Here is a 27,728-nt window from a genome sequence, read left to right on the forward strand (position 1 = left end):
CGTCCCGCGGAGACCCACGGTGCCGGGAACGGTCTGCAGGACCAGGAGCTCCCGCGGCCGGAACCCTCTGGCCCCGGGTGGCCGCTGCGGCCCGAGCGGCTGGGCGAGGAAAGATGGCCGCCCTGACGACGGTCGTGGTGGCGGCGGCGGCCACCGCGGTAGCCGGGGCTGTGGCGGGGGCGGGCGCGGCTACCGGGAGCGGAGTGGGAGCCCCGCAGGTGCCGCAACAGGTAAATCCCGGAGGGCCAGAAGCGTCTGGCGGCGGGCGGGGGCCTGAGGGAGAGGTGGGTGCCGGGTGCAGGACGGGGTCCCGGCCCTCGCCGAACAGGTGTCCTCTGCAGCGCGGTTCCGGAGGCGGGAGGCGCGGCGTTAGCCTCCCTTTGCTCGCGGCCTGGCCCACGCCGGGCGCTGCGCTTTGTTGGCTTGTGCTTTCCGCTGCCTTTGCAGAGCCACCCCCATGTGGTTTGGGAATCGAGGGAAGATCTGGGTGGAAGCCCTGGCTCTGCGGCTTCCTAGCCTCGCGATGCGAGCATACCCTCTCCGCGACTCAGTGCCTTCTCCAAAAACTGGGTCTGGTAACGGCACCTTACCGAGCTCTGGTCCTCACGTCTGGGAAGGCCCTGGCACAGAGCGTGTTTGGAGAGACTTTTGGTGCCCAGCAATGGGTGGCTGCTTTGTTATTGCCCCTGCGCTGGGGAACACAAGGAGGAATAAATACGGGGTGGTCCGAGGCAGATGTGTTTCCAAAGATCTGCCTCGACCCCTTTCTCTGGCGGCGTGGACCACAGGATCCTCAGGAATGGCTGGATCCAGTTGTTTAAGCCGAAGACCTTCCCTGTTCTCATTGTCTCACAGCCCACACCCAAAGCATGGGGAATTCCTCCGTGTTCTGTGTAGAACCCAGAATAAGCCGGGAATCCCACTCTTAACACCCCCAGTGCCCCTGTTTTGTCCACATCATCATACCTTCCTGCCTGAAATACTTTCCTAGTTGGTTTCTGTTCCAACACTCTTGCCTTCCTAAAGAATTCCCAACAGCCAGGGAGATTCAGTCCAGCAATGACACTCTTTCCGCTCACAACCCTCATAGTCAAAGCCAGTGTCCTTACCATGGTCTGCAGGGCCTGTGAGCTACCCCCACCATCTCCCTGTTGGCTCTTCTCCAGTCGGTGGCTCTGAGTCTGCTGCAGTTATACACCCTTCCTGGTTGACCCTCAGACATGCCTGGTTCTCTCCTACCTTATAAGCTTTGTTAATTGCTGTTCCCTCTGCTTGAAATGCTCTTGGTTCTACGACTTACTCCATTTCTTTCATTTATCTTTGTTCCAATGCCATCAGCTCAGTGATTCTTTTCATGACCTCCCTAAACTGAATCGCCTTACTCAGCACACCGTATCTCCTTTTCTGGTTTTATTTTGCTCCATAGCACTTACTACTGTATGCTGTATTACATATTTTCATTTTTCCCTGCACCTCCACCCCCCTCATGGGAACGTAAGTTGTATGAAGGCAGAAACTTTGGAAGTCTTATTCACTATTGTGTTCCCAGTTCCACTTTTGAGTTTAGTCCTGGAACATAGTAGGTACTCACTAAATATTTAAGCATCAATCCAAACCTGAAGGAAGGCCATTGGGAGCTGAGGATAGGCTCCATCTTTTTCTTCCTCTAAAGGAATATAGCAATTTTCTGTCTTTACTTATATGAGCTCAGGAAATTCCATCTCAGGCAAACGTTTTCACACATCCTCTGTAATTCTCTTTATTATTCTAACTCTGGCCCAAATGTCTCGGGGAGAAAAAAGAAAGTAAAATATATAAAAATAGATAATGCATAAAATATTTTAAAAATAATTTTTAACATTTTGTTTAATGTATGATCCTAGTGGTTTAGCCATCTTTCTGGCTTTCTCCCTGAAACCTTTCTGGCTTACTCTAGTTCAAATCGACTTGTTCTCTAAATTCTTATAACCATGTTTTGCCTCCTGGTTTGCATTTTTCACAGGTTGCATAATATTGTTATTAAGGAACCTTTTTTATCACTCCCTTTGGGTGGTCCTCAGAGGTTTACCTTTCCAGGGCTTGGACCAAAATTACCTGTGGAGCTGTTTCAAATGTTTTATCTTTTCCCAACATTTAGCAATGTCTGGAGATGTTTTTGGTTGTCAGGACTGGGGTGGGGATGGGTTGCGGATGCTACTAGCATCTAGTGGGTAGAAGCTGAAGGACAGCCCACCACCAACAACAACAAAGATTATCCAGTCCAAAATGTTGGGAGTGTTGAGCTTGAAACACCCTCCTTTCTGTGTTTCATCATTTTAGGGAAGGCAGAGCCTCGTAGTTGATGATGACGGCAATAACAGAGTAGACTCTCTCGAGGGTGTTTGGACTTTAAAAAAGAAATTAGAATCACAGCTGTGCCATATTGTGAGGTTTTTGAGGATTTTAACTAGGTGTTATCCATCTTTGGACTTCCCTCAGTATACAACAAACACACCTACACACTCAAATCCTCAGCCTACCGCTAAACTTGAATATTTGTCATATGATTAAGAGAATGAGTATTCCCACTGACTCTAATAGTGAAACCAATAAATGTTTTCTTGAGGAGAGATTTTCCTGATGACAACCTCATAATGTAAGAGGTGTTCCCCAAAATATCTAAAAGCCCTGTATTAGTCTGTTAAGGCATCCATAACAAAATACCACAGACTGGGTGGCTTACACAATAGAAGTTAATTTTCGCACAGTTCTGGAGGCTAGACATCCAAGATCAAGGTGCCCACCAGGATTGTTCTGTGGTATGAGGTCTCTTCTTGTCAGGTAGATAGCTGCCTTCTCAGGTGTCCTCACATGGCCTTTTGTCTGTGCACACACAGAGAAAGAGAGATCACCGTTGTCCCTTCCTTTTCTTATAAAAGGAAGCAGTAGTCCTACTGGAATAGGACCTCACCCTTCTGACCTCATTTAACTTTAATTATCTCCTTAAAGGCCCCATCTCCAAATATAGTCACAACTCGGGGGGTAAGGCCTCAATATATGAATAGAGGTGGACATAAATCAGTCTAGAACAGCTCCTTTAAATTATTTTGGAGAAACTGTCTTTGAAGTTTTAGAAACATTGTATATTTTTTTTTATTCTCCAACCTCCTTAGGGTGTGGAACCCTATAAAGTTCTTACCCATAAAGAAAAGTAATAACGTGCCTTGTCTGTCCTTTATAATATTTGTGTATTATTTGTTGATAATCCCCCTCACCAGTGCCTTTCAGGACTGGAGACTACAAATCTCTCTACCTTCCTCTCCAATGCCATTTCCCTCTTCATCATTTTAATAGTTGAATTGTGAGTTTTTAAAGGTATCTCTAACAGTATCACACTAGTGCATGGCCCTGCTTTAAACCGGGATAGGGCTAGGTCTTCTGGGTTTTTTTTGTTCATTAAGTGAACTTCCCTCTGATGGCCTAAATGTTATAGCCCTTGGCTGCTTGGAGTAGTCCTTCAGAAATAACTACATTTCTTCTCTAACTTGACATGGTTCCTCACAAGGGATTTCTTCTAGAAGATCGCACACATGTGTAGGGCTATGCCCATGTTCAGGTGTGGTAGGCTGAATAAGGGCCCCCCAAGCATATTCACATTCTAATCCCCACTACCTGTGACCCTATGACCTTACATGGTCAAAGGGACTTTGCAGATATGATTGAATTAGGGATCTTAAAATGGAAATTATCCCGGTGTATCTGTGTGAGCCTAGTGTATTCACAAAGATCCTTATCAGAGGAAGGCAGAAGGATCAGAGCCAGTCATAGGAGATGTGACGATGGAAGCAAGAGGATGCAGTGATGTGAGGAAGGGGCATGAGGCAAGGATGAAGGGGGCTTCTAAGGGCTGAAAAAAAAAAGCACAGAACTAGATTCTCCTCTGAAGTCTCCAGAAGGAACACGAACGTGTCAACACCGTAATTATAACTGGGTCCCCAGAACTGTAAGAGAATAAATTTGTGTGGTTTAAGCCAAAAACGTTGTGTTAAACTAATTTGTAGTAAGTTGTTGCAGTTGCAGTAGGAAACCAGTACACGAGAGAAGACCTGAGAAAGCGCTGAGCCTTCATCTTTGTCTGGCCTTGAAGCTCTGTGCAAGAGACAGCAAGGGCTAAGGTTGACGTGTAAACTGCCCGCCTACGTGTTGAGGCTGTGTCCTAGTATGCACACAGACCCCTTCAGCAAGTGCTGGGAGATGTACTGGTTACGGCATCTAGGAAAACTTCTGACCAGTCAACCTTTAGGTGATAACTGAGCTAACCAAGCAATGCCATACAAACAAAGAACATAGACTTCGCAGCATTAGTTCAGGAAGTTGACTAAACAGATGGCAACGACAACAAAGCTTGCGGTTGGAAGAGAATCTCACTTTCAGAGTTAAATTATTTTTTCTTAATAAAATTGTTATGTTTGTAATATAATAATAATTGTATATTGATATGATATTCAACTATATTAACCAAATTATAGCTTTTAACAAAAAATTATGAGACATGCAAAAAACCAAGGACATATGATTCACACACAAGATAATTTTTTTCGTAAGCAGTAAAAAGAAGCTATCTCAGAGGAAGACTAGATGTTGGAAATAATAGACAAAAACTTTAAATAAGCTGTTTTAAATTCATTCAAAAAACTAAAGGAAACCATGGCTACAGAACTAAAAGAAAGCATGAAGATGATTTCTCACCAAATTAAAAATACCTATAAGGAGATTAAAATTGTTTTTAAAAAATCAAATAGAGGGTCACCTGGGTGGCTCAGTGGGTTAAGCCTCTGCCTTCAGCTCAGGTCATGATCTCAGGGTCCTGGGGTTGAGGCCTGCATTGGGCTCTCTGCTCAGCGGGGACCTTGCCCCCCCGCCCCGCTTCCCTCTCTGCCTACTTGTGATCTCTCTCTATCAAATAAATAAATTAAAAGTCTTTAAAAAAATCAAATAGAAATTCTGGTGTCAAAAGGTACAATAACGCAAATGAAAAGTTCATTAGAGGGGCTCAGCATCCAATTTGAGCTGGCAAAAGAAAGAGTCAGGAAACTTGAAGATAGGCCAATTCAGAGTATCCAGACCGAGAACAGAAAGAAAAAGAGAAAAATGAACAGAGCCTGTGAGACACCATGAAGGTCATACATACTGAGAGTCTCAGGAGAGGAGAGAGAAAAGGGGAGGGGCAGAATATTGGAAGAAATAATGGCTAAAAACTTCCCCAATTTTTTTTAAGCAGGCTTCACAGCCAGTGTGGTGCCGGATGCAGGGCTTGAACTCACAACCCTGAGATCAAGACCGAAGCTGATACTGACAGTCAGAGGCTTAACCAACTGAGCCACCCAGGTGCCCTGAAAACTTACCAAATTTGATGAAAAATATTAATCTGCATATCATTAGAGTTTGATGAACTCCAAGTAGAGTAAACTCAGAGATCATAGCTGGACACATCATAATCAAACTGTTGAAAGACAAAGACAAAAATTTTAAAAATCTTTAAATTTAAAAAATCTTGGATGCACTAGAAGAGAAACAACTCGACCCACACAAGGATCTTCAATAAGATTGACAGTGGACCTCTCATGAGAAACCTTGGATTCCAGAAGGCAGTGGGATGACAGTCAAATTGCTGAAAGAAAAGGACTGTCAATCAAGAATTCTATGTCCACCAAAATTATTCTCTAAAAATGGGAAAATTCAGACATTCCCAAACAGTAACATATATGCCCTACAAGAAATATTAAAGGAAGTCCTTTGAACTGAAATAAGACTACATAGAAATTCAAATGCAAATGAAGAAGAATATGAATGAAGAGTACTGGTAAAAAGTAAATGGGGAGATAAAGATAGAAGTCAGTCCTAAATGTACTTTTTTTTGTAACAAACTTTTTTTCAGAAGATAGAGGAGGGAACATTTTTCAACTCATTCAACATTTTTCAACTCATTATTATTACCCTGATACTATAATCAGACAAAGAAATCACAAGAAAGAAAATAACAGACTAGTATTTCTTATGAATACAGATGCAAATTCTCCAACAAAACACTAGTAACCCAAATCTAACAACATATGAAAAGGATTACATACCATGATCAGTTGGGATTTGTTCCAGACATGCAAGGTTGGTTCAGCATATGAAAATCAATCAATATAATAGAACTTATTTATTAATAGAATAAAAGACAAACCTCATAATCATCTCAATAGATTTAGAAAGAGCAATTTACAAGAGCCAACACCTTTTCATGATAAAAGGAACATTCAACAAACTAGCAATATATGGAAACTCCTCAATCTGATATAGACATCTATAAAATGCCTGCAGGTGACATAATAGTTAATGACAAAGGATAAAAAGCTTTTCACAGGGGCGCCTGGGTGGTTCAGTTGGTTAAGCATCCACGTTGGGCTCAGGTCATGATTGGGGTCCTAGGATCAAGCCCTGCATCAGGCTCCCTGCTCAGTGGAGACGCTGCTTCTCCCTCTCCCTCTGACCTTCGTCCTTACTCTTTCTCTATAAAAATAAAAAAATAATTAAAAATTAAAAAAATTTTTAAAAGTCTTCCCACATAAGATAAGGACTAAGACAAGAATGCCTATTCTCACTACTTATCCACTGGGGAGTCTAGCAAGGACAATTAGGAAAGAGGAACAAATTAGAAAAGAAGTAAAATTATCCTTATTTGCAGGTGGCATGATTTGTATATAAAAAACTTAGAGGATCTAAGTAAAAACTGCTAGAGCAAATAAATTCAGCAAGATTGAAGGATTAAAAAAGCAATCAATAAAAAATGGTTTTAATGCCATATACTAGCAATGGACAAATCAAAAATGGAATTAAGAAAATAATTCTGTTTATAGTAGTATCACAAGACTAAAATGCATAAGAATGAATTTAACAACAAAAGCAAAGCTTATACTCTAAAAATTCCAGAACATCACTGAAAGAAAAGAAGGAAGACCTACATCATTGGATATTTTAGGCTTATGAATATGAAGAGTTAAGATGGCCATAATCCCCAAATTGATTTACAGAGTTGAAGTCCCTCTGAAAATCTCAGTTGCCTTCTTGTGCGTAAATTGATAAACCGATCCTAAAATTCACATGGGAAAGGCATGGGGCCCAAAATAGCTAAAACAATCCTGAAGAGCAAAGTTGGAGGACTCCTATTCCCGATTTCAAAACTTACTACAAAGCTACAGTAATCAGCTGTGTGGTACTGGCATAAGGATAGACATATAGGTCAATGACAATTAATAGGCAAACCCTATGTATGGGCAGTTGATTTTCAACAAGGGTGCCAAGATAAATCAATAAGGAAAGAAGATTCTTTTCAACAAGTGGCATTGGGATAGCTGGATATGTACACACAAAATAGCCCAGTTAGACTCCTGCCACACACCATATATAAACACAAAAATCGATGGAGACCTAAATGTAAGACATAAAACTATAAAATTCTTGGGAAAAAAATATAGATGTGAGTCTTCATGACCTTTGAATGTTTTCTGTAGGCTGTCTAATGCACAAGCAGCCAAAGATAAAATGGATAAATGGGGCTTTATCAAAATTGAGAATGTTTGTGCTTTGAAGGGTGTTATCAAGAAAATGGAAAGATGGCTCAGGGAAATTGGGAAAATATTTGCAGGTCTTTTACCTGAGAAGGGAGTTATATCCTGAATACATAAAGAATGCCCCCAACTCAACAATAAAAAGAAAACCCAATTTTAATTTTTTAATTTTTTATTTTTTAAAGATTTTATTTATTAGAGAGAGAGATAGAGCACATGAGCTGGGGGGGAGGGACAGAGGGAGAGGGAAAAGCAGACTCCATGCTGAGCAGAGAGCCTAACATGGGGCTCAATCCCATGACCCTGGGATCATGACCTGAGCCAAAGGCAGATGCTTAACCACCTGAGCCACCCACATACCCTAACAACCCAATTTTTAAAATGAGAAAGTAAAATGTTGGAGTTAACCCTAGGATCCAAAAATTCTGCTGTGAGTTGTATGCTCAAGAGAAAGCATATTCATACTGAAACTTGTACACAAATATTCAGAGTAGCATTACTCATATTGGCCAAATATTGGAAAATAGCCCACTGTCCATCAGCTGATGAATGGATAAACAAAAGATGGTAGATCCACACAATAGAATATTACTCAGCCATAAAAAGAAATGAAGTACAGATTTATCGTGCAATGTAGATGAATATTGAAAACGTTATGCTAAGTGAAAGAAGCCGGACACAAACAGTTAACATGTTGTGTGATCCCATTTATATTAATTGTCCAGAACAGGCAAATCCATGGAGTCAAAAATAGATTAGACGGTTGTCACAGGCTTGTAGGGAAGAGGAGTGGGGAGCAAACTGCTGACAGGTATGGGATTTCTTTTTGGTATGAAAAAAATTTTCTGGAATTAGTAGTGATATTTGCACACATTTGTGAATATCTTAAAAACCACTGAATTGTATGTTTTAGATGGAGATATGTATATATATATATATATATATATATATGTACATATGTATATATGGAGAGAGAGAGAGTAATGTGAATTATATCTCAGTGGAAAAAATATATCCTAAATTCATTACTTTTTTTAGCTTATTTCTAGAAATGTAAAAGAAATGTAAAGCCTTGTTTCCCTTCTATCTCATATAAATCGATCTGTCAGCAATTCCTCTTTGTTATAGATCCAAGATGGATTTAGTCTGACTTTCATTTTTTTTTTTTAAAGATTTTATTTACTTGAGAGAGAGAGAACAGGGGGAGGAGAAGAAGGGGAGGGAGAGGGACAAGTAGACTCTGCAATGAGCGTGGAGCCCAACGTGGGACTCAGCCCCGGACCCAGAGATCATGACGTGAGCCAAAACCAAGAGTCGATTATTCAACCAACTGAGCCACCCAGGGACCCCTCCTTTTTCTATCCACCGCCACCGCAGTGGTCCTAGACACCATCATTCTAGTGTTGCTGTACCAGCTGCTTCCTCCATCCTTCTGCTTCCAGGCTTGCTTTACCTCCTCTCCTTCCTCCCACCAATTTATTCTCCGAAAATGGCCAGAAAGAGTTTCTTAAAAGATTACATGTATCGTGGTATTCTCCTAGCTCGAAACCCTTGAGTAAAATCCAGACCCGCAAGTGACTTAAAGTGCCAAAATGACGGGCCACGTAACTGCCCGTCTACCTTCATCTCCTACCGAACTCCCCACCTTTACTCACATCATGTCACTTCTGCTCTTTCTCTGTTGAACCAGCCAAGGTCTTTCCTGCCCTGCCACTTTTGCACACACTGGGCCCTCTGCCTAGGACTCCTGTCCCTGCTGCTCTGACATGGCTGGATCCAGGCTTCCTTATTACGTGTCATCCTCTCAATAGAACTTCTGTGGCCATTGTAACTGAAAAACAGTGTGTTAATCCATTATCTCTAATTCAGTCCTGTTTATTTCTTAAGTAGCACTTATTGCAATTGGTATTTTTTTAATTTATTGTTCGTTTACCCTTTTCTGTGTAAATCTGTTTCCCCTACCAGACTTTAAGCCCGGGGCCCTGTTGACGGGGTCATCATTGTTTCCCTGGCGTCCAGCATACCACACATCACAACTGTTCAGTACATATTGTTCAATGACTAAAAGAATTAGATCTTTTTGTAAAAATCCCCAGAGACTTAATATTTAATTTAGATTTTAAGGTAGATATTCCGTCCACAAAATATATTTTTAATTTTTAATTAAAATAAAAATAATTTTTAATATATTAAATAAGATGGGCCCCCACATTATCCCCCAAGAGACTTCATTACCGATGCTTTCTCTCTGAAAAAAATCCTGTCTTCATCTCATGCCATTTCTATTATCGATGGTAAATTTGTTTTTATTCTCTGTGTAGAACGACAGCTGTTTCGGTACTTCGGGTGGGATTCGTCCTTTTCAGCTTCAAAATTGGAAGCAGAAAGTTAGTCGGACAAAGAAAGCAGAGTTCATACGCACAGCAGAAAAATTAAAAAATCAGTAAGTATAAGACCATTATCTTCAATTAACACTGCTCGCCATGTTATTGTGGACACCATGAAGTTCATTCTAACTCGTTCTAATCCTACTCTACGCCTTCTTCAATCTCACATTAAGTTACAAAATTCTAGTCACTGGCTTTCCAGAGATGAACGAGAAAGGCAGGGGTATGAAAAAGACAAATGATAACAGACTATGTCACACGCAGTTTGAAGTAGAGTTCTCTCAGTTTCGTGTGTTATTTTGAGTCAGCGTATTTCAAGGGAAACAAAACGGTTATTTCCTTAGATTGCATACATCCATACATTTTCACTGACCAACGTAAGCACTTGGTAAATATTTTTGAGAGTCAGTAGTTTCAACGAAGAGTCTGTACCCTCGAGTTATTTTTCTTGAAATGGCCTTTTCATTGATCTCCCTCCCTTGGTCTCTCTCCTTTCAGATCCATCCAGCCCATCAAGACTAGAGTAATTGAGAAGTTGCCATTTGTTTTAACTGTTAGCGTGTGTGTACTTTTTTCTTTTAACAGCCAGTGATGTCTGTTGCATGTTCAGCCTTGTCAGTAGCGCCATGATACGAGAAATATTGTGAAGGAGGAGCAAAAGCCTTAGAGCTCACAGCACCCAGCCCTACCCTGCAGCTGCTTTGAATTTGTACAAGATCAATTTGCTAAAGAAGTCAGGAGAACTGGAGCCTGTTGTAGGGAATGGTCTCTGGCCTGGGATTAGTGGCAGTTTTGTTTAGAAATTCTGCCAGCAAAAATGTATACTCCTGCGTTGTGAAACATTAGACTGTATTGGAGCTTTCGGGGATTGAATGCTCTCCGCAGGGATGTACTACTTATATTTTTTAAAACTCAGAATTTCGGAAAATACAATTTTACTTTCTTTTTATTTCGAAAATGCATGATTTGAGGTAGGACTGGACTGTAGGTTGGGGGTCTGGCTTCTGTTTGTCCTTAGATGGGTAACCGGCCAAGAGGTTAATGGCCATGTCTACAGCAAACCAAACCAGTAGAGACTTTCTTCGCCAGTATGTGCTGGTTTTACAGCTCTGATTAGGCTTTCTTCATCTTGTTCTAAGATTTTGCAAAAACTCATGGAAAGAGTATTAGAAAAATCCATCAGTAGAGTGTCTCTGGCCAAAAATTTTCATTGAATACAGAAAAAACAAACAGTTCAGAATATAATTCTGTTTAGTTTTCCGCATAGGTAACAATACAGTCACACAATTCAAAACTCAACACACACTGAGGGGTACACAGTGGAAAGTCTCTGTTTCACCCCTGGCCCCAGCCACCCACTTCCTTCCCTTCAGACAGCCGCTGTTTTTAGTTTCTTATGTATCCTTCCACAGGATTTTTATATGCTTAGGAAGAAATAAAAATACATATTCAGATTTTTCCTTTTTTATATAAATGGGAGCATACTGTACATACTACTGTGCGTTTTGCTTTGTTTTGTTTTATTTTTAACCTATGAGTGTATCTTAGATACCAAGGACTTGTTGATTTTGTCAGACAGGATCGTGGCCTTCTAATTCAGTATCCGTAGTCCCCAGAGACACACACTCAGGTGTCCTGGAGTGGAATTATCTCATGTAGTGGATTGATTTAGAATGCCTTCGTAAAACACAGAAAAATATGAAAACGGAAAAGAGCTAGGTGAAAAAGTGAGGTCACGTTGTCAAATCAGAGTGGCATGAGGGTACACGAGGGGCGTCATTCAGTCACTCTCTACTTTTGGGTGTGTCTAACATTTTCATATAAAACCTTTGTTAAAAGAAGAGTGCATCTTGGGAGCTCTTTCCCCCGTCAGCACACAGAACACGGTACTGCCGGGCTGTGTCCCAGGGCGTCAATGTACCATGATTTATGTAACCTGCCCCCATAGTGGTGGGCACTTAGGTTCTAGTCGATCTTTGGCCACAACAAATCACAGTATCTGCGTAGGTCCGTGTCATTTTGTGTATGTCTAAGTGCATCTTTAGGAAAAATTCCTAGGGGGAGAAGTGCTCAGTCCAAGGCATGTGGATTTGCAGATGTAATAAATATTGCCAAACAGAGCACTATAGGCAATTTGCAATGCCACCAATAAGGTGTGAGAGGATCCGTTCCCCCAGTTTCATCCACAGAAGATGTACTTACACTTGGGATGTTCGCCAGTCTGAGAGGTGTATGATGTTACTGTGGTCTAGTTTTACTTTGCATTTCTCCTCTTCTGAGTGACGTTGAGCATCTTTCCCTGTGTTTAGCTGTTTGTCTCCATTAGTCCATTTTGAGTGTCTTTACAGGGGCATATTTCTAAATCAGGAATCACAAAATGTAACTTACTTACCGTCCTAGCATATCTCCTGTCCATGTAGACATTTCTGTCTGACCCTGTAATTTCCCCCACCAGCAACCAGAGCCTGGCTGGGCTTCCCAGTCTCAGCACAGGACTCCGGGAGCCATGCTTAGTCCTTAAGAGTTGACATGCAAACTGAGATCTACTTGACAGCTCTGTTCTACCCTTCGCTTCCTCTCCTAAGCCCACATACTACTGTATGATCTTCTCGGCCTTTGAGATAGCCAGGTAGGGCCCAGAACGGTCCTATCTGTTTTCCCCACTGAACTTTATAAATATTAACTTTTTTTAATGGATGGCGAAGTGGAAAATATTGGGGAACACTCCCTTAGATAGTTACCCCTCAGGTTGTATGAAATTAAGTAAATGGCCTGAGACATTCCACCGTTCATTAAATACAAGATTTCTGGAGAAGAATTTGTGTTGATTTCTGGAAGAAGAAAATAAATTTCGTTGTCCAACCAGAAACTCTTCTTGTTAGTATCTGTTTTGTCTTACCCCAGGGTTCAAACTAACATTAGATCTCCTTACTGGAATATGGACTAAGTCCAAGGAGCAAAGATGGTACAGAAGAAGCTTTGTAGTCCTTGTAGACGATATCCCTAAATACACCAAAATTCCTGTCTATGTGGATTGTTTGCCTCTTGAAACTTTAGTTTTAGTCATTATATTAATAATGCACTTGCGTAGTACATTTTTAGCATATGGAGGTGTGCCCTTATATAATTTAATCACAGCACTGTTTAGGGCTCGCATTTTAGTGAGGAGGAAGTTCACCCCAGCAGAGGCTAAAGGGCTTGGGTCCATTTACAAAGCTAACTGCATCTCCTGAAAGCAGCCATCAGCAACTGTGGCCATTTTCAGGCCACAGGAAGACTGACCTGGAATCAAGAGCCAGACCGCTATTATATTTTCAAAGCAAATACGTGAGTGCCTTTTCTGAAACTCACGTTTTGTCATTTAAACAGCGATTCAAATTACTCACGATTACAGTTGAACTTGACTCTTTTCTAACTACTGCTCTGACTCCTTAATTAATTCTCGTAATTATATTTGGGCTCCTCACATGCATTAACCTGTCCATAAGTATTGATTATAATGAGCGTCTCCATATTTTAAACAATGAAAAATATACTCAAATCACATTTATGCCATCTGTTTCTTTTCCTAAAGAGTGATTAACATAGAAAAAGATAAACATAGTCATTTCTACAACCAAAAAAGTGACTTCAGAAGTGAGCACAGTATGCTGGAAGAACTGGAAAATAAATTGATCAACAGCAGGAAAACAGAAAGTAAGTTGAGTTCACGAGCTATAAACTGTTGAGTGACATCAAGTTGTGGTTGTGTTGCTCTGTCTTTGTGGATTGACTCTGTTATATTCTCTGTCAAAATACTTTCTACTTGGTAATATGTCTGTCTGGTAGGGATTTGGGTCTGTTCTTTCCGGTCCCAGTTTGGTAATCCAAACTGGATTGTTTTCTATGTACATTTCTCTCTCCTTAAGAAGAAAAAGAGGGTTTGGGTTTTAGTTTTTTTTTTTCCATTGCCAAACCTGTTCATGTCATTAAAATTTCTTAAAATGAAGGGAAATTGGTTCCTGGGCTCTCATGTCTTAGCTCCTCACCCTGGTATTAGTGACTGAATAAGTCAACATCAGCGGATGCAGGAACTAGACTTAGTAGTGGTACGGAGTGGGGTAGGCACACAGCTGCTTAAACCTGAGTTTGCTTGTCTGTGGTGGAAAACCCACCATTTCTGCCTCAGGGGAGCTGTCTGGGCATCCCGTGAGGTAATACATGAGAAAGTGCCATATAAAGTGCATGATGAATTATGTTCTGTTGTTACAAATATTAATCATTGTTAACGGTGTACTAACTGTTGCCCTTCAGAAAAGAATTCTATAAAAATATCTGGTTTTGTTGTAGATTTTATGTGTTGCAAAATGAAAAAAAAAAAAAAAAACTGCTTCGCGTTGCATAAAGGAAAAATAATGGTTATCAACTAAGCCTTGTGAACCGTTAAGACTTGTATAAAAATCACACTGCCTCTACTTCTTTATAGTCAGTTAAAAGAAATTCTTAATAAATGTTCTCTTGCAGAGTCTAAGATTGTAGTATCGTAAAAAGTCATCTTCTGTCAGGTAGTGGCAAGAACCACTCTTCGACTTATGTTGGGATGACAGCAGGACCTAATATAATTACCAAATGTCCAGTTCTCCTCTTTGATTTATGGAGAAACTGAAACATCCCTAGTTTAATATTTCTTCCTTTCTCTCAGTTCTTTTATAGATGACTAAGAAACTTATCTTTTTAAAAAAAGATTTTATTTGGGGCGCCTGGGTGGCTCAGTGGGTTGGGCCTCTGCCTTCGGCTCGGGTCATGATCTCAGGGTCCTGGGATCGAGCCCCACATCGGGCTCTCTGCTCGGCGGGGAGCCTGCTTCCCCCTCTCTCTCTGCCTGCCTCTCTGCCTTCCTGTAACCTCTCTCTGTGTCAAATGAATAAAAAAAAAAAAAAAAAAAAAAAAAAGATTTTATTTGTTTGTTTATTTGTTTTAGAGAGAGAGAGCAAGAGTATGAGCAGGGGGAGGGGAGGAGGGAGAGAGAGAATCTCAAGCCAAAATCAAGAGTCAGACACGTAACTGACTGAGCCACCCAGGCGCCCTGATCTTTCTACCTCTTGATCATGCCATTCCTGGAGGGTCTCCCTTCTGTGCATTCCCTTTTGTAGGACAACTTTGTTTCTGTCTTTATGTTAACCATTGTTGCACAGTTTCACCTCTCTTTATTCACACTTTGTGTTCATCTTCTCTGGGAGAGCATTGTCTCAGTATAAGTTTATAGAAATTTCTCTTTGCCATGTTACAACTTAGAAGAAGTAAATACCTTTTCCTTGCCTCAAACATCATGCCACAATTTTGGCCTATGTTTATGTAATGCTGTCCTTAACGGTCAGCCCAAACATACTGTCAGTTCCAAATGAATAACTAAGGGATCCTTTGCCCTGTGGCATTATCACTGTAGTTGATCAAACTGTGGCAAAAACGAAATAACAAAACTGTTACTTCCCTAGTTGCTACACTTTGCTAGAGAAGTTGCCTGACCTAGAGTTCCAACAGTGAATGAATGAAACCCCATAAAATACATTGGATATGTTTCTGCTTTTATGGAACTCTTGATTTTTAACAGAAATTAGAACAAACCCGGGGGTGCCTGACTGGCTCAGTCAGAAGAACACGCGACTTCTGATCTCAGGGCTGTGAGTTCAAGCCCCACGTTGGGTGTACAGATTACTGAAATAAAGAAACAGATTACTTAAAAAAAAAAAAAAAAAAGAACAAACCAAAGTCACATATACATGCGTGATTTTTGTTTTGAATATTAACACTGGCTCTGAGCCTGTAGGTAAACTTAAAAAAAAAAATAATTGTTTTTAAGGGGTACCTGGGTGGCTCAGTTGGTTGAGCATCTGCCTTTGGCTCAGGCCCTGATCTCAGGATCCTGGGATGGAGTCCTGCATTGCCCTCCCTGCTCAGCGGGGAGTCTGCTTCTCCCTCTCCCTCTGCCTGCCGCTCCCCCTGCTTGTGTGCTCTCTTTCTCTGAGAAATAAATAAATAAATAAAATCTTTTTAAAAATTGGCTTTAAGGACTTTTAGACAGCTATTGGGTGCCTCATGCTTATTTGTGGAAAAGTTGCAAAAAAGGAAGAGGGGGCACATAAAGTATCCCAATGATGATGAAATAATATTATTGTATGAGTATGTATATGAATATGTGATACTAGCTTAATACTTTAAATAAACATTTGAAGTAAGGTGATTACTTCAGAAAGAAAATATGAAAGAAGAATCCAGTCTTTTCTGCTGCTGATATAGAACATCTGAAAATGTCTTTGTGAGACCTTCATTGGCTTTTACAGTGGGCCTAGGCTGTTCCTTAGGGCTAGCCCCTTGGTCAAACTGGGTGACCTGTAGCACAAGTACCACTACACGGCAGCTGGGCACCTCCCCAAGGCCATGACAGTGATACTAGTGGGTCTCCCCGACCCCGGTCACAGAGGCTGCGGTTAGATGACATTAATTCTCATCAGGAAGTTTGACGGTATGCATAGAATTAATATTGGGTAGACAGTTTTAATATTCCAATAGTAGAGATCAAATTGTATTTCCATAAATTATAACAAAAAACAACAACAAAAAAAACCTTTCTAAGAGCAGAACACGATTACATCTGAGCTACTGTTCCCTGTGTTTAGAACAGTGTCCAATCACTCAATCTCCTAAGAGTTAAAAAAAAAGAGAGAGAGAGAGAGAACGAACATTTCCTTTCATAGTAAGACTTAACCCATTGTGCTTTTAAGTATTGGAGGAAACTGAGAGATGTTTTAGTTAGAGCAAGGGTACTTAAAAATGTTCGGGCTGTTTTGGCACAAATAACCATCTTTTTTCCTTTATTTAATTGCTCTTGGCTATCTTTTACTGAGTGATGGTGATCAGTCTTACGTGAAGAACCCTGAGTTGTAACCACCTTTGTCATAGAGTTATTTGAAGGTACATACTTCTTCCTTGTAGGAGCAAAACTCCAGCAGCAATTGGCCAAAATACACAACAATGTAAAGAAGCTTCAACACCAGTTAAAAGATGTGAAGCCTACCCCTGATGGTGAGCGAATTTAGATTTCATCTTCTGACTTACATATTCATATTTGCTGTTCTCATTAGAAATATTTATATACTTGGGTCACCTGGGTGTCTCAGTGGGTTAAGCCTCTGCCTTCGGCTCGGGTCAAGATCTCAGGGTCCTGGGATCAAGCCCCACATCGGGCTCTCTGCTCAGCGGGGAGCCTGCTTCCCCCTCTCTCTCTCTGCCTGCTGTTTTGCCTTCTTGTGATCTCTGTCAAATAAATAAATAAAATCTTTTTTTTTAAAGAAATATTTATATAATCTCCTAATAAGCGCCTTTTCCCCCCTTTGGCCTTAATGGAGCTAGGTCATATTGGTTAGGGATCGGGAAAGATAGATTGGATAATTAACTGTGACAGGTGGTATTTATATAGTTCTTTACCTTTAAAATGCTGTTGCATCCCCCAAGTTAGGAAGTGGATAGAACAGATCATAGTGTCACGTGCAGGATGGAAACTCTGGCGTGGAGGCGTTCAGGTTCAGCTACTAAAGAGGAAGAGGACCAATTTCCTGATTCCTAGCATAGTGTTTTTCCCACCATTTGCTTTTTGAAATAATCGCCTTTCATATAATTGCATTTCAAATACAGAAGGAAAAGCTTAATAGTGTTGGGACAAATGCTAGCCATTTGGAAACAAATAGCATCCTTACCTGCCCGAGTACGCCAACATTCGTTCCTTTTTTTTTTTTTTTAAGATTTTATTTATTTATTTGACAGGGAGAGGCACAGTGAGAGAGGGAACACAAGCAGGGGTGGAGTGAGAGGGAGAAGCAGGCTTCCCGCACTGAGCAAGGAACCCGATGTGGGACCTGATCCCAGGACCCCAGGATCATGGCCTGAGCCGAAGGCAGATTCTTGACTGACTGAACCATCCAGGCAACCCCCAGCATTCATTCCTGAAGGATCAAATCACTTATTACTTACATGCTTTTAGGCAAATGACTTGAACTCTCTGAGCTTTTATTTCCTTAACTGTAAAATGGAGATAATTATAGGACCTACTTCAGGATTCTTGGGGAGATGAAGTGAGACAATGCGTATGAAGCACTTATCCAATGTTTATAACCTAGGAAGCACTAAAAAATGGTAACTATGACTGTGCTAATTATTACTTACTAAAGTAATACACGAAGCCATAAAAATTGTAGAAAACAACAAGAGTTCATAATTTTACAGTGGTATTCTAGTTTGTAAGAGTGACGATCAGAAGCCATAGAGCCAAAAGTAGACATAACTGACTACTTCATACACACACAAAAAAATCCCAGAACCATAAAGTTGACAAACAAATTAGGAAAATATCAACAATACGTATATAACTTAAAAAACTAATATCCATAACATACAAAGAGTGTTGACAGATTGGAGCAACAAAGGTAAATAACCTAATGGTAAAATGGGTAAAGATTATCAGAGGCTTGTTTATAGCAAAAGAAATACAAAACACACATGAAGAAACTGCTCAGGCTCATTAATGATCACAAAAATGTCAGTGAAATCAGTCCTGACCCATTTCTCCTCTCCTTTTGGAAATGGTCCACGGTGCACAGGAAGGGGACACTCAGGAGCCATAAGTGGTGTAGAGCACCCCCAGCAGGACAGTGCACCGTCCTTGACCCTACCATAAAGTATGTATACTTTTTGGTGTGGCATTCACATTTTTCAGTTGTTGTCTAGGAACACTTGAGCGTACAAGATCACTACACATAAGTATTCACCCCAGCATTGTATCTACCGAAAGGTTCATCATTTGGAGAATTAATGAAAGACTTAGGGTAAATGTAGACAGCGAGATACCACGAAAAAAGAATGGGGGGGGGGGTGCCTGAGTGGCTCAGTGGGTTAGAGCCTCTGCCTGCAGCTCAGGTTATGATCCCAGGGTCCTGGGATCGAGCCCCGCATCGGGCTCTCTGCTTAGCAGGGAACCTGCTTCCTCCTCTCCCTCCTGCCTGCCTCTCTGACTACTTGTGATCTCTGTCTATCAAATTAAAAAAAAAAAAAAAAAGATTCTCTCTCCCTTTCTCTCTGCCCCCTGCCTGTTCTTTCTTAAAAAAAAAAAAAAAAAGAATGAGGGCGGACATATGTATATTGACATGGGAACTTAACCACATGTATTTAACCCCATTTTGTTAAAAGACTGCTTGTCACAAGGCAGTATGTGTAGTAGTAGACATTTCTGTGGGGAAAATAATGATAGTACATTTTAATAATACGTGTGCACAGGAATAAATCTATAATTGGGAAAAACACTGCAGGCATAAACATTAGCTTTATAAAAGCACAATTATCTTATCCTTTGGTTAAGAAATGTTTTGAAATTAAGGCAACATTCCATTTTCTCCTAACATTTTATTCTTAGTCCTACTAAAATATGACATAAAAGTCTTTCCATGTTTGTTTGTTTGTTTGTTTTTACAGTTGTTGAAAAGCTCAGAGAAATGATGGAAGAAATTGAAAATGCGATTAACACTTTTAAGGAAGAACAGAGGTTGATGTATGTTTTAAATTAATTTTGATATAAAATTATGGACCTTTATCTTTTATTACCTCTCCAGTAGGTTGTTGTACACAAGGCATTTTTTTTTGTACTGTATTTAATATTATTAGTCTTACACAAGAGCAATATAACATCTCTCTTCCTTTGTTTTGGGTTTTAGATTGCTTTTCATGTTTCAAGTGAATTTTCACTTATATTTGGACAAGACAGAAAACCCAAATAAGGATTTGAAAGATGTTTTTTTCCCCCTCTGAGGAAACTCTTTTAAGGCTTAGATTTATAATGTAAATAATTTTAATTCGAGAAGATGACACGAGAAGAATTGGGAATAATGAAATTTGGTCGGGGCGGGAGGCAAGGTCCGTTTGGATCGGTTTGTAGCTTATTAGTCAAAGTTTACCTTTAAAATTATAGATATGAAGAGCTTCTGAAAGAAGAGAAAACCACCAGTAATGAGTTGAGCGCCATATCCAGAAAAATCGACATGTGGGCTTTGGGGAACTCAGGAGCTGAGGCGGCCTTCAGAGCCACGCCAGGCAAGCTTCCTGTAGACAGAGAAATGCCAAGCACTCTTCCAGAAGAAGTGGTAGATTTCGAAAAATTCCTTCAGCAAACAGGCGGGCGACAGGGGGGCTGGGATGACTATGACCACCAGAACTTTGTGAAGGTGAGAAACAAACATAAAGGGAAGCCAGCGTTCATGGGAGAAGTTCTAGAAAACCTTCCTGGAAGAACGCAGGAGGAAGTTCAGCAGCACGAGAAATGGTATCAAAAATTTCTGGCCCTGGAAGAAAGAAAAAAAGAGGTAAAAATCATAACAATAGCTATTACTTGTTGTATGTTTCTGTCTTCCAGGCACTGTGTTAGACTCTTTAACACGGATCATTACCTTTACACCCACTTGGGAAGTGTGTTTATAGTCCCCCAACCCACTGTCCAATAAAAGAGAAACTAAGGCAATGAGAAGTTAAGTAATTTTACCCAACTGGTAGAGCTCCAGCTGAACGTCTCAAGACCCTGAGAAATACAACAGCGGGCCACAGACCTTCTGAGGGTGGGCAGAACCCTCCATGTCCTCTTGAAATGTGGGAAATCCAGAGCTACTTAGGCTTTTGGTAAAAGTCATCTTCCCACTGAGGCCCGGCTGTTTTCAACAGAAAATAAAGAGGCAGTAGGGCAAAGACTCTTTGACTCTTAACAGTTTCTTGGAGTTTTGGCGCTTAAGCCTCATTGTTTATTTTAAAAGACTCAAGATGTTGGCTACCCCAGGGCAAAGAGTAACTATTACTGGTAGGAGATACCTTACAGGTTCCATTTTCACAATGATATTACTCTGGCTTTGGTTTAAATCAGGACTTCTCAGCCTTGGCTCCGTGGACTATTTGGGTTGGAGACTTTGCTGTCCTGTGCACTGTAGATGGTTAGCAGTGTCCTAGCCTTGACCTTCAAGGTGCAGTAACACCCCCTTAGTTGTGATCATCAACGATGTCTCCAGACATGGCTCAGTGCCCCCTGCAGGGCAAGAATTGCTCCTGGTGGGGTGCTGTGGGTTTAGATAGTCTGAGTCTGAGTCCCTCTTGTAGACTTGTGCTGTAATAAACATCAGCTGGTTTGGTTTGACAGCCAAAGTATGATTGTTCAACAGATGATATACCTAAGGAGCACTGAAGAAATGTGGATTCCAGGTTTAATTTAAAATGTTAGAGAAAATAACTAGGGTTTGTGTGTTACTTTTTTCCCTGTGAAGTAAGTTGAAGATAGGAAAATTGGCATTTGGGACTTTAAAAAAATTCTCTTAAATAAGTCTTTTTTTTTTTTTTTTTTTTGAGAGAGAGATTGCCAGGGTGCACATGCGAGATCATGCCAGGGGGACGGCGAGGGGAGGAGGGGCAGAGGGAGAGGAAGAGAGAGAATCTTAAGCAGGCTCCACATCCAGCACGGAGCCTATCACGGGGTTCAATCTCATGACCTTGAGACCATGACCTGCACCGAAATCACAAGTCAGACGCTTAACCAACTGAGCCACCCAAGCCCCTGGAAACAAGTCATTTTTAAAAACTCGAAATAATGAGCTGTTAAGAATTATTTGGGCTTTTTTTCCAGGATGCTGAAAACATGGGGTCCCTGGACCAGCAAAGTCAGCATCACCTGGGGACTTATTAGAACTTTCCGGGCCCCAACCCCAGACCTAATCTGAGCTCTGTGTGTGGGGAGCAGGTTGTGTTCTCACGACGCCACTGGGTTATTCCATTAAGAGCTCAAGCTTGAGAGCCACCTCCCTGGGGAAAAGGGGCAGGGACAGTGCTTCTTGTAATAAAGGTGAACCACCTGGATTCCAGCTCCCTCTTCTCCGCAGTCTGTTTCCTGATGTTTGACTCTTGATTGAATGTAGGAGTGTGGTTGAGTCAGGTTGAGAGTTGTTCACTGAAGTAGGACATGTTGGAGGAGAAGAGGAAAGTTTGGGGGAAAGTATCGGGAATGTAGTTTTAACTCTACAGAGTTTAAGGTGATGAGTAGGAGGGACACCTACCTGGCTGGCTCGGTGGGTGGAGCGTTCAACTCAGCATCTCAGGGTTGGGAGTTCGAGCCCCACGTTGGGTTTAGAGATTACTTAAAAATAAAGTCTTCTAAAAAAAAAGATGATGGGTAGGAAATTTTCCATTTTTACCTTGCACTTCATTTAACACGCCCTGTTTTGCCCAACTGAAGATAATGACTTTCAGACGTGCTCTGAACTTTCTGGCCTGAGCATCCTTGCTTATCTTGTTCTGTCTTTCTAGAGCCTCCATTCTTTCTTTCCCCTCCAATACCAGCCCATCAAAATCTGCCCAGATCAGAAGCTACTTCCTGTTTGCCCACTCAGACACAGAAGTTCCCTCAGAATTCACAGACGCCTTGTGTATACTTTTTTTTTTTTTTTTTTTTGAGAGAATGAGTGTGAGCAAGGGTTGGGGGGAGGGCAGAGGGAGAGGGAGAGAGAGAATCTCAAGCAGGCGCCATACCCAGCGCTGAGCCCGACCCGGGGCTCAATCCTACAGCCCTCAGATCATGACCCGAGCTGAAATTAAGAGTCGGACGCTTAACCGACTGAGCCACCCAGGCATCCCTTGTTTATACCTCTTTAGTGACGTGCTGGGTGCATTCTATATGCTAGTGTTTAGGCATGTATCTTATCTCACCCCGAGCCGTGCTACTCAAACGTGGCCCATGGACTGGATGTCAGTTTGTACTGTTGCTGGTTTCCAGTAGGATAAATTGTGCCTGAATCAGCTACTCAGTAAGCACCCTGTGTAGTTCAGTTCACTTTTTTTCCCATGGAAAACGTCCTCACTGAAGGAAGCAGTGGGTTGATTTACATTCTGGAGTGAACTCTCAGTATTTTTGAGGACCCGCACTCTGAGAGACTCTTGTAGAAGGCGCTTGGTGGTGTTTTAATTATCCGTGGCTCCTCTCCCACGGCCTTGCATACAGTGCACGTGCCAGGGGATTTCTTTCATGAGTGTATGCTACACCATGAGAAAAGATGAAGAAATAGTTTCCTGACTAGAGGGGAGAGTGTTTCAGGAGATGTCTCCTTTATGGCTGCTAGCAGGCTGCTAGAATTTTAAATAATATTTATATACCCACAAGTGCAGTATAGCAATTTTACTTTTCTTTTTTTCACACTCGTGAATCGTTAGGTGCCAGGCACTGACTCACTGAATCTTCACGGCAACCCTGTTTGAGAGGTACTCCCCCACCAGTTTACTGATAAGCAGAGTGAGGTCAGAGAGGTTCCGTGACTCATCCAAGTGCACACCTACTAAATGGCGAGGCCAGGATTTGGTCCCAGACAGCTGGCTTCAGACCCCATGCTCCCAAGCCGCCCACTTTTAATTCCTCTTCTGATATTTGACCAGAGGTAAAGGTCACCATTCTAAGCCTAGACAGACGGTTTGGAAGCAGAGCGAGATGATTAGAAGAAAGAGATGTTCCCCATGAACACAAACGAAGAGGGTAAAGGAGAGGAAGCTACTTGACGAGGTGCCATCCTTGTGAACCTGAGAATTAAGAGAGGAAGGGGAAGGCCAAAAGAACAAACCACTATTCAGTGTTTAAAAGATACATGATTTTTTTTTTCTAAATGAAGTAGAAAAAAATTGCATTGATTCAGGAAAAAAAATGCTTTAAAACCTAAGCAACCAGCCTCCTGCAAGCAATGTTCTTTCTAGAAAGATGGATTTGGGGTTGCCTTTTCAAGTGCTCTTGGTTATTAAAAATGTTTTTCTCTTCCTGTCTCTCTCTCTCTCTCTCTCTTTTTTTTTTTTTAAATCAGTCTATTCAGAACTGGAAAACCAAAAAGCAGCAAAAGAAGGAGGAAATTCTCAAGTTAAAGGAAAAGGCAGAGAACATATCTCTGCTCTTCCACAGTAAAAACGAAGATAATCAAAAGCGAAAAGAGGAGCAAAGAAAGAAGCAGAAGCTGGCCGTGGAAGCATGGAAGAAGCAGAAGAGTCTAGAAAGGTCCATGAGACGCGCCTCCCAGGTGAGAGAAGAGGAAGAGAAAGAAAAGAAGCAGCAGAAAGCGCAGCAACGCCAGTTTAAACTAAAATTGCTCCTGGAGAGTTACGCCCAGCAGAAGAAAGAGCAGGAAGAATTTCTGAGGCTTGAGAAGGAGATGAAGGAAAAGGCAGAAAAGGCAGAAAAGAGGAAAACGGCTGCTGAGGAGATCTCCAGGTTTCAAGAGCGAGTGAGTCAGTAATGGTTCCTGGGTCCACCTTCAGGGCCCCACGTAGGGGTGTCCCGCTCCAGACTGAGGTCTGCAAAAACGGGCCCGTACCCGGCATTCATGTGGTGAAAGTGAGGAAGCCGTGCTCCCTGAATCCTAGTGGGTTGTATAGCCCTCAGGGAAAGACAGACGTGAGACCGCGCAGAAGTAGAGTGATGGGTTCGCCGGGGACTTCGGGAGGCAGGCAGGCAGCAAGGGAAGTGTTCCAGAGCTGTGGGGGGTCAGACAGAAGGTGATGCTGGGGTGCAGTCTTGAAGGAGAAGAAAGGCAGGGATCCTTCCTGGCAGAGGGAACAGCATGAAGGGCAGAAAGAACGGCATGAAGGGTAGCATGTGGTTTGGGGAGAAACCTGTAAGAACCGCAGCGATCTCAGGGCACCAGACCGGAGCTGGGAAGCAGCTGGGGAGGACACTGGAAAGGTAGTCACGGGTCAGGCCACACATGGGCTGTGTTCTCTGCCAGACCTGCTGGCCCTACGCCCACTGGTGATGCGCTCCTTTGTTCACTGTCCATCTCCCTACCATCATGAAAACTCCATGAGAGCAGAGGTCTTGTCCTTTTGGTTCATCCGTGTACCCTCAGGTCTGGTACGGTGTAGAAACTCAGTGTGTACTTAATGGAATCAAGGTAACTGCTGAGAGGTAGGGGAAAATAAAAAACATACACAAGAAAAATGCTAATCGAAGAAAGAGTACCGTTTTACTATTAAAGTGGAGTTCAGTCCAAAAAGATAAGGAGGATTCTTTATGTTTTCAAGATTTATTTATTAGAGAGAGAGAGGGCAAGTGCAGCACACAGGACAGGCAGGGAGGGGCTGGCTGAGGGAGAAGCCCCAGCAGACTCCTTGCTGGGCCTGGAGCCCAGGGTGGGGCTCAATCTCATGACCCTGAGATCATGGCCTGAAACCAGGAGTCGGGTACTTAACCAACTTAACCCCAACTTAACTTGGGATGCTTAACCCAGGTTCCCAAGAAGGATACTTTAAGATGAAAAAGGGTTCAAATGAGATATAACTGGGGGAGCCTGAATGGCTCAGTGGGTTTAGCATCTGCCTTCGGCTCAGGTCATGATCCCAGGGTCCTGGGATCGAGCCCCATGTTGGGCTCCGGCACCAGAAGTTGGCTGCCTGCTGCTGCTCCCCCTGCTGTGCTCACGCTCTCTCTCTCTCTCTGCCAAATAAATACTCTTTTAAAAAATAAGATATAACTATTATGAAGTAATTCTTATGAATTGTTATGTGCATCAAAAGACATAGCCGCAGCTATCATGAAGCAAAAAATAAGGGAAATGCAAAGAAAAATCATAGACAAAACCACACTAATGGAATTTCCCTTAGTCCATATGTGAAAATCTTCCTAAATAACAAAAGATCCCATGCGTTCTCCCCACCGCCCACCAAAAAAAGGTGAGCAGGCCACACAATAAAAGACCAAGAAAAAAAAACAAGAAATCCTGTAAAATAGAACATATGTGAGAGATCTAAAACCAGATATATCTGTATTGAAAAGCGAAAATGGGCTTAGCTCAACTATCAAAGAAAAGGAGTTTTAGATTGAACTATAAAATAAAACAGCTAAAGAAAGCGATTCAGAAAGGATGGGCATGTGTTAGATTTATATTCAGGATAAAGATAGCTCTTAGCCTTTGTTGGAAAAGGTTGATATTGAAGTATTGATATTTAGGGTAATTTGATTTTTCTTGCAAGCTACTGACCTTTGAAACAAATTCTAATGAATTTTGTTTTCTTAATGTTACCCTCCTATTGTTGGTGTATTTTTTTTTTAGGATTTACATAAACTTGAATTGAAAATTCTAGATCGACAGTTAAAGGAAGATGAAAAGGCAGAAAAACAAAGAAAACTGGCAAAATTAAAAGAAAAGGTGCTGTGTGCTGAGATTTATTTTGTTATTATCCTAACTCCTTGATTGGTAAGGAGGCAAGCATGAAATCCATTTTCTTTATATCCAGAACTCTATTTCTGTATCGATTCCTCTAGATTTCGTACTTAACGGATTTACATATTACAAAGCACAGCTTTGCACAACTTAAGCAACTGTTGGAATTCTGCCATTTCACATTCTAAGCACCTTATTTTCTTTTACCCTGAATTAATTTTCTCTTCTTACTCTTCATTCTGTTTTTCATTTTCTTCCATACGTGCCTCTGTTTTAGACCTATAGTAGCTAGGAGCATTGCTTAATCTCCCTGGGAGTACACGGACTACGGATGTTGGTGACTCTCCTGGGAACGAGGGACTTTCCTGGTAGTTATTTACCCTAAATTTATTGTCTGGCTATCCCACGATCACCCTTGGAGGCATTACATTTCTCTCAGAATAGAAACAAAAAATAGAACAACAGTGGAAGCAGAATACAATAATTGAACTAGAAAAAAAGAAACTAAGTTAAACAGTTTATTAATAGATTAATGGAGTTCAGATTTTATGTTAGTTCTAGGAGCACAATTGGAAGTTTGCCAAAAAGGTTATTAACAGTTTTATTTCTGTTTAGCGAATTTCAAGGGTGTTTCTTATAACTGCTTGCTGTTGTTACTAAAGATCTCACTCACTAGCCCAAACTTAATAGTGCATATAAAGTAACTGGCACTCATTTTCTTTCTGATTACAGGTTGAAAACAACGTTGGTAGGGATCCCTCTAGGCTTTACAGACCTACCAAAGGTTGGGAGGAACGGACCAAGAAGACGGGACCCACAGTCTCCGGGCCACTTCTGCATATCCCACACAGGTAAAAAGGAGTTAAAGTGGGTGTCCACTTTACAATAACTTTATTGTTTATATTTTATATAGTTTCTATTTGCATGCTCTATTTTACAGTTAAAAAGTTGATAAAAGTTGCTAAATAATGTTCAGTTATATAGATGTTCTATCATTCCTATGCATTGAAAACTTGAGCTATTTACGCTTCTTACCTAATAACATAGAGTGGCATTTAAGTCACCCATGAAAGGCATTTTACTTACCTAGGAGGAGTAGTATATTACCTCTCAGCGAGTCCAACGTAGAATTTAATTAATTAGGATTTCTAAAAAATTCCTTTTGTATTTATAATTGCCCTTCTTCTTCTCCCTAGGGCTATTCCGACCTGGAGACAAGGACTTGAGAAAAGAATATGAGATAATGAAGTTGGTATTCAGTTGATGAAAGTGTCAGCATGTTCAGACCAGGAGAGAGTCAGTGCCCATGTTCTTTAAGTAGTACTAGCCCCAGTCAGATTGGTAACCGTGTTGTTTGTGAACGCACAGGTACTGAGTTCCCTGCAGCGCTGTTGGAGCTCGTCTATACTCAGTGGGTATTTAATGTGTATGTTGGCCTATTATTGATGTAAACATTATTTGAATAAGTGTATGTTACAAACATGATTTCATTTAAATCCTGA

General features: G+C 41.4%; 1 protein-coding gene across 1 annotated transcript; it reads left to right on the forward strand.

Annotated features, from left to right (window-relative positions):
* LOC111158894 (coiled-coil domain containing 112) lies at positions 1-27,728 on the forward strand. Its single transcript, XM_022521195.1, has 10 exons — positions 1-230; positions 9,917-10,038; positions 13,557-13,678; positions 16,955-17,044; positions 19,484-19,559; positions 19,977-20,367; positions 23,878-24,291; positions 26,116-26,211; positions 26,959-27,077; positions 27,423-27,728. The coding sequence occupies exons 1-10, from the start codon at positions 114-116 to the stop codon at positions 27,463-27,465; spliced, it is 1,590 nt and encodes a 529-aa protein (XP_022376903.1). The 5' UTR covers positions 1-113; the 3' UTR covers positions 27,466-27,728.

Source organism: Enhydra lutris, unplaced genomic scaffold, assembly GCF_002288905.1.
Source record: "Enhydra lutris kenyoni isolate GAN:26980312 unplaced genomic scaffold, ASM228890v2 scaffoldscaffold64, whole genome shotgun sequence".
Classification (NCBI taxonomy): domain Eukaryota; kingdom Metazoa; phylum Chordata; class Mammalia; order Carnivora; family Mustelidae; genus Enhydra; species Enhydra lutris.